We start from the raw sequence: 10,878 nt of genomic DNA, 5'->3' as shown, positions 1-10,878 counted from the left end.
TTATCCTAAAATTAAACGTTCAGAAGCAATAAATCAAACTACAAACGGCATGCAAAACAGAAATATTACCAATCATAACAGTAAAATTAAGGTTAAGATCCCCTTGTTTTCTGCTCCAGGTTTCTTTCCTGTATCTCCTGAGCAGCAGCAGCCCGCTGCTTTCATCTGTTAATATTTGCTTCTCCGTAATCTGAGCCTGTGTGCAGTTTTTTTTTTCTTCTTCTTTTTCTCCACTCCTCCCGTGCTGTAATACCTAAATAAACAAGCATGTTTTCTCTCTGAATAACCCTTTTCAATTCATTCTTCCCGTCAGACAGCAGGGGAAATAAATTTCCATTCTCCCCTCGCTCGTCCTCCGTTCAGCTGCGTCTCATTGTTGCGCGCTGTAATGTGACTGTAATCTGCTGCTGGGAATGAATGGGCCTTTATCAGAGCCACTGGAAAGTGTCTTCTTACAGGTTGTGTTGCGCTGGGTATTGAGCTCATTAAGCGCCGTCTAATTCACTCTGTTCTGCGGTCTTCAGCCGCTCTGTGGCATCCTTCAATTATTATTCAAATGGGGAGGAAGAAAGCCGGAGACTCGGCTCTCTGCAGCTGAGGCTGATTGTGGGTTAGGAAGTTGAAAAATCACCAAAATGACTTTCGGTGAGCGGCGGCGGTTCATAGAGCAGCGAGCAGCGAGGGGCTGCAGAGAGGGAATTTATCAATCACTTCCTGGGGTTGGGTTTGTTTAGCCAGGCTGAGAGTTAAACCTCTGATGAAGTAAAGCTTTAAGGAAATACTCAACATTTCATTGTTAAGAGATGTGGCACAATTTAAAAAGTATTTGAGAATGAGCATAAAGCATGACGGGTAGTGATGCATCCTGAATGTGACAGGACAATTCTAATCTGGCTCTTAGGATGATGTTTTTTTAAAATATTTTATTGCGTGAGCGAGACTTCTCCACGTGCGACTTTGATCACAACAGAAACACCACAATTGTGAAATTGTGTTGCTTAAAAATTTGCAAAAAATATCAGCAAAACACTGCTGCACACATTTATAATGGAAACGCAACCAATAAAAATGTCTCCAAAGAGGACCCCACAGTGGTCAACTTTCTAGATCCTGTTGAACTGTTCTTCGCTGTTTCCGCAGACGACAACAAGTTCTGCGAGGCCACGGCGGTGCTCTTCACCTGGATCGACCGCGGCGAGGTCAACAGGCGGACCGCCAACCACTTCTACTCCATGATCCAGTCGGCGAACAGCCACGTTCGCCGGCTGATGAGCGAGAAGGCTCTCCACGAGGAGGAGGTGGAGCGAGCCAAGGAGATCTTTAAGAACGCCCTGATGGCCATACTGACGCAATGTAAGTGAGCTTTTTAAATGCGACGCAGTCACGATGAGAGAACCTTTTCAGGCTGATGGGTGAATGAGGTAAAGCGCCGGCGAGCTGTGCAGTCATTAAGGTAAGCCAGACGGATGACGACTTCCTGTCAGTACGCTGACGAGAGCAAGAAACACGGTCCAGGAGGGATTCACTTTCATCTTGAGTTGTGAGGCGATTAGGATTTGTAAGAACTTTCAACACAGTGATATTTTGCTGTTGACTTATTGAATCCGTAGTGAAACTCCTGTCAGCTCATCTCCCTTCCCTACGGGAGCAGCGGAGATGTTCTCTGCTGCAGGGCGTGGTGCCGCAACAGATTACCGTGAAGACATTTCCAGCACCTCTGCTTTGGAGCCTGTTCTCTGTTTGATTCATTTACTCTGCGAGCATCTCGGCCCTGTCTCCATGACAACGCTCTTTCATCCGTCTCCCCATCAGGCGCGGTATCTGGAGCTCAGCGTGCTGCGGTGATGAGGGTCAGTCGCGCAGGAGTTTCAGAGGCAGCGGCGCGACGACGTCCTGACCTTTCCGCGCCCGGGCAGCGGGAAAAATCCAGAACACGGAGCCGCCAGAGACGGGCTGCATGTTCTGGAGTTTTCTGTTGTCATAGATTATCCAGCATGGAGCAAACCAAGTTCAACATCGCTTAGTCATCATCCGCTCAAAGTCCTGATTTTACTTCCATCATTTGGGAAAACTCGAAGTTCAGCTACAGAGGACCGCCAAATATTTAGTAAAGCGACACAAACCGTTTCTACGTGGCTGTGCATCTCTACAACACATGTGGCTCCAGCTGCTACTCATGTTCAGTCTTTGCTGTCTCACCTGTATTCTGATTTAAAAATCCTCTTTAGAGCATCTGCTTCCACAGTAGATTATTACATTTCCATCTGAAGAATGACAGAGATGAAATTATATAATCAAGACTTGTCTGAGTCTAGACCCAGCTTCATTAGCATCGTTAGCAGCTAACGGTTAGCCACATGTAGCATTCTCACAGTTCTTTCCGTCATTATTTCTAATATTACCCGAAATTCTGGTGCAAAGGTGATTGAGAAGTTGTGAAGCCTTCTTCGAGGGCTTTTGTACCAAAATGTTAGCCAGCTTAGCAAATATCGCGAGTAGCACTTCCCGTGAAGTACTGAGCTACACGATGCTCATCTTAGACGTCGGGTCCTGTTTTGTTTGATTAAATGCTGCAGCCTGTACAGTAACCAAGGCAGATACTTGGAATGAGAGAGAGTGTGTCATCAGTTTACTTTTTGAATGGTGGGTGGTAGAAAGAACAAAGGGGTAAGTACAATGCTGCCAATGTTTGGTTGTTGTTTTTTAAATATATTTTTTTACTGTCTTTGTGTAGATTCACATAAGAGATGAGATGTATTACGCTCTTTGAAATGTCTTGATTTTTTTATGTTTACACAGAAGTGTTCAGTAACAGCAAATGTGAGAGCAAAACTTTAAAGGCAACATTTTTACACAGAATGGAAGAATACTGTTACTTACCTATCTAATGTSAAAGTAACCGGTTTCATTTGAAGCATCCACTTCGTCTGAGAGGAAACGAAGTTAAAACCATCCTTATCGTTGACATGGTAACCAGGGTCTGTGTCTGAAAATCTTCTCCACACAGAAAGGCATTGGAAAATGAGCTGAAATGCAGCATAGGGGGAGCAGAATCATTTACGGGATGAAATTCATGACGAGAATCTGAACGTTGTCTTTCCATTCTGGGATAAATGTTGCCTTGTCAGTCTTGAAGGAAGTGAGTCTGCTTTAATGTAAGTACTGAGCGCCCAGCAGCAGAGAGGCCTGTTCATCACATGACACACATTTACAATTACTTTATTTAATCCCTGATAAGGCAAAACATGATTCATATTCCTTGCTACTTTTGGTCTAAAGAGATAYGATTAGAAATCAGCAAAAATATTTTTATTGGCATTAAAGCAACTACTGACCAGCTTTATATGTTTTTCCTCTGATATTTTTACCATTTATTTTTGACGGTGCTGTGATGCTAACCGTTAGCAGCAAACACAAACTCAGGTCAGGACCCAKGTTGGACCGCTGCAAAATGTTTACCAGTCAAATGAAACGGCTACTTTATCGGCCGGGTGTGTGAATAATTCTGGTTTCAGCTTCATTTCCTAAGCATTAGTATTATGATTTATTTAAAAGTTTATAATATGGTGGGTAAGGACTCGCTGAAATAAGGACCAACACAGATCCATTTATTTTTTTTCCCTGAAAAGCTTTTGAATTTTTTAACCGACAAAATATATCTACCTATTTTAACATCATAGGACATTAAACTGTAAGACGTCTTATTTGTTATTGTACAGTTTCACTTCATAAAAACCAAAAAGGTGAACTAACTCAGCAATATTTGAAGTGTTGCTTACCTACAAATATCAACCAGAGATGATTTTACKTTTTTACATTTCATACTAAAACCAAAGCCTAAAAATACAGCCAGCTACAATGTTTTATTTATTTCATACTTTATTTTAATGTATAAAAAGTGCTGATGAAACTTCTTTATACTGACTARAACTGTTTTTAAAACTCCATTTTAATACCCTATCTTGTTTGGCAGGAATGTCTGTAATAAAATAAAATCATGATGAAGGTAGTTGGCTAATTTAGTCTTTTTAAAACAATTAATCACTTTTTGGAACCTATTTTTTTATTTCGCWTCCTCTAGTCTTTGCAGTTTAAAAGTAAAACAACCCTCTCAACAAAGAAGAGGATTTCCTCTTAAATAAAGTTTTTCCTCAAACATTATTATCCTTACATTCATAGATGAGTCATTTATGTCATAATTTATTCCCTCTGGTTTTGGATTCTGTGCAGCTGGAAGGAGTTTTGCTCTTTTTCTTTCTTTTTACTTGTTTTACAAATGCAAAAAAAAAAAAAGTAAAAACACTGTTTAGCATCTTAAAAGTTGAAATAACATGAGAGCTGTATTACTCCCAAATCCCAGAGGAACTGAAAAGGAGGCTTAAAGAAATTCAAACCAAAATYGATCCRCCCAGCTTCATAATCAAACAGCCAGGCAGAGATTTAAAAGCAGATGCTGATGGTGTCGTCATCCAGGACATGTTTCTGTAAAATATTTTCTCTTCTGTCCAGAAATTGAGCTGTTAGTCATGACGGTCTTCAGTCAGARGCCTCTAAAGACTCGTTGCGAGACTGACGTCTATTAGAGATCCTTCACCATCGCTCCCCAAGTGACTCTTTGACGATACTCAGATGAAATGTCTTACAACATTTAACTTCCCTCAGGTGTAAATAAAGTACTTTTAAATCTGGTCCTAAACCTCAATAAAACAAATCTGAACATTTGTACACAATGAAAGAAAAACAGAAAGAAAATAAATTCAAAACGAACCACAGATTGTGAGGAAGGGCTAACTAACCGCAGGTCCGGCATGGTGAGTGTGTGTTCACGGTCTCTCCTCTGTTTGGGTGCAGGAGCCTCTAGTCAGAGCTGCAGTGCTACATAAACGGCTTATTTTGTCTTGACTCCCTCCTCCTCCTCCTCCTTCCCCCGTTCCTCTTCCCTGTTCACCTCGAAGTCGAGCAGATCACCGCCATTTTCACGGCCGCCACCAGGCAAAAGGCATGGGACCATTTCTCAAAAGCGCAGCGCAAGAACATAGACATTTGGCGCAAGCAGTGTGAGGTTGGTACGCCTTCTTTCTGTTCTCTCCTCCCAAAACCCCGCAGGCCCGCCGCCGCTTTCTTCTCCGCTGTCACCCGCGAGTCCCCCGGGGAGAGCGCTGACAGACAGGGGCCCCCGTCTGATCTGTCAGAGTCGGCGGCCCCCGTTGTTGTTTTACCGGATGTTTTCCCTCTCGCAGACAGACAGACAGACACACACAGACAGAAAGGTAACTGCCTGTGATCCCGGGCCTCTCCTCCTACCAGCTGGGGAACTGTGAAGCATCTGACGCCTCTTGGAAAGTGTGAGCCGCTGCCATGGCAACAGTGATTTCCAGGATTAGGTCTCTGATCAATTATTCATCCAGAATTAAATCAAGATAACGAGCATGAACACGAGGAGTCGGCGTGTAACGGGGGGGGCAGCGACAGGGGGGGTTCAGTGCAGTCGGCACATGACGGCTGCCTCTGGGTTCAGGCGGATGTCGCTGCCTGGGCTGGGCACGGTGGTGGCTTCATGCTGCGGTGGGGACGAGGGCTCAAACGGTTAATTAGGATGAGTTGATTATTAAAATGATTGCCAACTAATTTAGTAAGCGATTAATCGTTAGCTGGACTGTATGGACTCAAAGAAAGGCCATTTGCTGAAAGAACAACAACAACAACAGCCGGAGCAGTAATTAAGCCAAAACGGTTCAAAGAATGAAAACATTTTGCATCYGAGTTAAAAAGTTAAAATGTTGGACCCGAATCTCATCAAGTGGCAGTTTTAGCTTCATCTGGTTTAAATTCTGTGAAAGAAAATCTCCTGTTAAAGGGACAGTATTGTAGAAAATCGACCCTTTCTGACTTTAAATCATGTTATGATGTTATTCCCACATCAAAAACATTCCTGGAGTGTTGCCTTGATTCTTTCATGCATGTTTGAGAAACGCTTTAATCTCCATGGCAACCATTCAGCTGTGCAAAACGCCTGGTTGGACCTAGCTCCGCCTTCGAGGACGAAGCTCCTCCTCTGAGCTGCAGTTTATTTMTTAACCAGTTAAAAAGTAATCAACAGATCAGTCCTACACTGTATTAAGTCGTGCAGAAAGGTGGAGCTTTGTTTGCAGCATCAAACTGCAGCACAAGAATGCTGTAAAACCACAAAAAACTAAAATATAAAGTGAAACAAAATGAGTTATGTGACGTATTTTAAGAATTTAATCTACTCGCTGGTTGAAATAACACCTCAGTGAACAACTGAACATGTTTGTTTGGTGTTTAATTCATGGACTCTGACCTGGAAACAGTTCAGATGTGAACGATTCTCCTTCATTGGCTTTKGTACAGGCGCTGAACTTTTTCACATTGATTTCAAGCAGCTAATACCAAGACACTGGTGGGATTTTATAACGTCTGTCGTCATGGTGATTACCACAGCAACATCCATTTTCACATCAACTCCAACCAGCTTCTCTGTCGCTGCAAGAAAAATGGAGACAAAAAACCTCCTCCTTGCCCACAGCATGATGGTGCCATGACCTTGTTTGTTTTTTTTACATCCAGATGGTGAGTTCAGAGAGATGTGCAGCTGAAATTATGCTGAGATTAAATCAAACTCCTAAGTAGGTGACTTCTGAAGGCGGCTGGTTAAAGATAGGATACTTTTTTTTTAAGTGCCACATTTTCAGATTTTCTTTTTTTAATGCAAAATTACACACTGCTTAATGCTGTAAAGACATGTGAAAAGACAGAGGTTTCACTCCTCGTCTGTAGAATTTAAGTTTTTGTTTCCTGTGAGAAGTCGACTTAAAACAGGCGACTTTTGAAGAGCTGATGAGTCACCGGCCAGGTGGGCGTCTCATGTTTTCACTCTGCTCTCCACTTGAACCTCACACAGGCATGTGCATGACTGACTAAAGTCCACAAACTCTTTGTTCCTGGAAATATGAATTGTGACATTGCCACAAACAAGTTATTTAGTTTTGTAAAGTGCCCGCCATGTAAGCTGTGTGTGTGTGTGTGTGTGCTGTGATGTTTCAGGAGCTGAGAAATGCTCACAGCGAGGAGATCATGGGCATCAGACGAGAAGAAGAGATGGAGATGTCAGATGACGATTCGGATGATGTTCCCAACAAGAGGATGCGCACGGAAGAAAATGGTTTGATGAAACGTTATGTCATTAAAGGGGCAGTATTATGTGTTTTCCACACATATAGTGCTGTAGCGCAATCAAGTTACTATGTCATCTTAACTTGTTATAAAAATATTCTACATATCAAATTTAACATTAAAAAATTCRATGCCTTGAAATTAGGTCTCTGTCTCTTTAAGAAGCTCCTGCTCTTTCTGAATCTACGCCTTCAGGAAGTCTTCATAACATGGCTCCTCCGTTAACCCTTTAACAATGGTTTTAACCAGTGTTTAACAGAGAAGTAGCTCCTATAATGAGCTCAGCTGATACGCAGCTCCACCAGCTAATTGCTGCTGGCTAGTCTGAAGGAGCCATTTTTAAACTTTTYGTAGGGGAGTGGTGCTCTGTGAGGTGGAAGTTCAGAGGGTTGAAAACTTGAAACTGAGCTGTTGCCTCAGAGCCAGAGCTCGGGCCACACAGGTGTTTCCACAACTGAATGGTTGCCATGGAGATTAAGGGATTCCTCAAACATGCTTGAAAGAATCGAGGGAAAACTCCAGGTCTGTTTTTGACGAGGGAATAACATCACAACATGACATAAGTCTAAACAAACAAGTCGACTTTACACAATACTTCCCCTTTAAAAAAATATTCCTAGTTGCAAAAATAAGAACCTTGCTACCTGACGTCGCGTTGCCTCCTGCAGGTGTGTGTGATCAGAGCCAGGCCTCCCTGAGGGAGGAGAACGACTCGCTGCGCTGGCAGCTGGACGCCTACCGGAACGAAGTGGAGCTGCTGAAGAAGGAGCAGAGCAGAGCCGGGCGGCCGGACGACGACCACGCGCACACACTGCCTCACACACACGCTCACAGCGCCGAGGCTCAGATCCAGCTGCTGCAGCAGAGCATGCACAACATGCAGCAGGTAGGGGCTGCCATCTTGGATTTATCTGATTTACTCTGGAATCGGTGTTCACGGCTGTGGCAGGGTAACACATCTGGCCTCCTCCASTGTGAATGAGAACAGGATTTTCAGTTCAGCAGCTGAAAGTGGAACAAGCGTTGCAGTTTTGATCCCCAGTCGAATCTTAATCTGATGTTATAAACTTGTTTAGAAAGTCATATCAACAGGCGGCTAAATTTACACACACATGCAGACACAAATTCTGCTTTCTCCCATAATCCTCCTCTCCTTTGAATCTGCAGCTCGGAAAGCTTTGTTAGTTCACATCACCCGTTTGGCACGAGCCCGCCTGATCCGACTCGACTTCCTGTCCGTCTCAATCTGAAGTGACAGGGCTGAAGGGACGACCACCAACGCACACACATACATACACACACACACACGCTCACACACACTCACAGTCACCCTGCTGTCATGTCTTGTTTGTCACCTGCTGCTGTTTCACTTCCCAGACGACGAGTCACAGCGAACAAATTAGGAGATTTGTTAAATACAGTTTTCCGTGCCGTCGCTTTTACGAAGCGCCTTCAGAAAGAACTCGTACTTCATAAACTTTTCACGTTTTTCACACTTCTATGCGACAAATTATGCGTTATTGTGAGGTGGAGGAACAGGCTCTTTTTCTGGCAGATAAATGTAGGTTTTCGCTCTGTACCTCCAACAGCTTTGCAGTTTTTGGAAATATTTGTTTTCAAACTCGTTCAACCTCAGATTAGACTGAGCGTCTAAATCTTGATATAGATTTTTAATTGAGGTCTGGATTTTCTCTCCATACCCTCTAGTCAACTTCCCTCGTCCATGCTGAAGAAAAGCATTCCCACAGCATGATACCACCACCACCATGTTTCACCAGGCGATTGATTTGTCCAAGTTGATGCGCAGAGTTTTGCTTATTTATTTATTTTTTTAGTTTTTATTTTATTTCACAAAGCGATTTGCATTTAGGGTGAAAACTGCAATTTTGTTTCTGTCTTAACATTTTTGCGCAGTTTTCCAGTTAATTTTAAATTTAGATAAATTTTTTTTGTTTTTTTGTTTATTTCTGCAATATTTCAATTGAATTCCCTCAAATGATAACACTAGAAGTGTTTCTAAAGTGTTTTAAGATCAGATTTTCTTGTCATTAGGTTGGAATCTGTTTGCTTTTTTATTTGCAGCTTCTACGGAAGCCCTGAGAGGCAAATAAAGACTTTRTTTTTACATAACATGCCAATTTTTGGGGGAGTCTTTTTTTTACATATAACTTCAGTATCCATCTGCATGTTTTTAAAAAATGGAAAAAAATTTTGCTTGTTTTTTTTCCCCTGAAAGTAAAGGAAAAATATATATACATAAATTTGGTCGCATTTCTAAAACAGGGAAAACACTGATAGAGAAAAATATGTCATGAATATTTGACTCTACTCTGCTTTTGTATATTTACCGTGAGAAAACAAAAAAAAAATTGGCCAGATTTAGAAAATAGATCTTTCAAAAAGCTTTTTTWTCCACACCTCTCAGGGCTTCCGTAGCATTCAGTGGACATAGATGCATTTCTTGTTTTTAGCCAGTTTTAAACTTGAATCCTTTCTCGAYGCTAAGCGCGTATCCTGGTTTTTTTCTTTCAGGAACTCCTGAGCCTACAGGAGAAGCTGTCGAGTAAAGAGACGGAGCTGGAGCAGGCGAGAGAGGAGCACCACTACCTGGAGCTGGAGGTGCTGAGCCTCAGAGAGAAGGTGTGAGCTCAACGCCTCTGGAAAACAAAGATCACCCAGACGGCTACAGCTACGGCCTCCACAGCCATCAAACATGATGCATAATAGACACACAGAGAGGAATTTAGGGAGGAACAGTGGATCCAAGTAGATCCAACATAGAAATGATCTCTTTCACTTCTCGCTCGGAATACCTTTTTTATTTTTCTATAAAAGTCTGCAATGCTTTTTTAGTTTAGCTTCTCATTCTTAAGTTCAGTTCACGCAAGTTAAGATTAAAATATTTTATTGTCATAACAAATACCTGTAGGGCTGAAGGGGTTTCTCACATCAAGGTGAGCTACTTAGCTTAGCTTGAAATTAACTACTTGGCTAAGCTGAACTACTTAGCTTGAYACTTAGCTTAATACGAGCTACTTAGCTTAGTTTGATACATAGCTCAGCTTGATGTAAGCTAGCTTTGCTTAATATGAGTTTCTTAGCTAAGCTATTTAGCTTAGCTTGATATGAGATAATTAGCTTGGCTATTTACCTTAGTTAATTAGCATAGCTTGAGAAAATTTTGCTAAATATATTGAATATTATTTCTATATATTTTTTGAAGTTTATGTATCAAAATCAGTATTACTTTAAGTATAATATTCTAAATCTAGTTTAATATCGTTCCTGATCAATTTTAAGTAAAAGCAACTATATTAATTTATTTTTTATTTTTGGTGTAAATACTTTGAAACCATGGAAACAACTATGCTATCATCTGCACAAAGATGGAAAGAAGAAAGAAGAACTTTTTTCGGCCAGGTTTAAAATGTTTGAGCTGTTCATATTTGCCTCTGCCTTTATTTCTCGTGTCATCCTTGGCTTTAACGAGTCTCAGTGCGTTTGCATCCAACCTTAGCATGTAAAACTGAACCAGCGTTGTGTTTCAAACCAAACAGCAAGAGTCTGATAAAACTTGGCACCATTTGTGGCATCAGCTGCAGTTTCCTCACTCTTTTTCATCCTCCTTGTTACCGAGTTTCTCAGATGAAACATGGCGACATAAAACATACACAGACAGATTGA

At 41.8% G+C, this 10,878-nt stretch overlaps 1 protein-coding gene across 4 annotated transcripts in view; it reads left to right on the top strand.

Moving 5' to 3' along the window:
• Nucleotides 1–10,878, top strand: part of enox1 (ecto-NOX disulfide-thiol exchanger 1) — an 88,644-nt gene that overhangs the window by 68,138 nt on the left and 9,628 nt on the right. For all 4 annotated transcript variants that reach the window (XM_008402277.2, XM_008402274.2, XM_008402275.2 and 1 more), the window contains exons 7-11: nucleotides 1,141–1,353; nucleotides 4,956–5,062; nucleotides 7,066–7,183; nucleotides 7,863–8,080; nucleotides 9,727–9,834. In XM_008402277.2, the coding sequence (XP_008400499.1) occupies nucleotides 1,141–1,353; nucleotides 4,956–5,062; nucleotides 7,066–7,183; nucleotides 7,863–8,080; nucleotides 9,727–9,834 (764 nt within the window). The remainder of the gene's footprint in view (nucleotides 1–1,140; nucleotides 1,354–4,955; nucleotides 5,063–7,065; nucleotides 7,184–7,862; nucleotides 8,081–9,726; nucleotides 9,835–10,878) is intronic.

Source organism: Poecilia reticulata, unplaced genomic scaffold, assembly GCF_000633615.1.
Source record: "Poecilia reticulata strain Guanapo unplaced genomic scaffold, Guppy_female_1.0+MT scaffold_207, whole genome shotgun sequence".
Classification (NCBI taxonomy): domain Eukaryota; kingdom Metazoa; phylum Chordata; class Actinopteri; order Cyprinodontiformes; family Poeciliidae; genus Poecilia; species Poecilia reticulata.
Note: the sequence above shows the minus strand (reverse complement) of the source record. Positions and strands in the feature narration are given on the sequence as shown.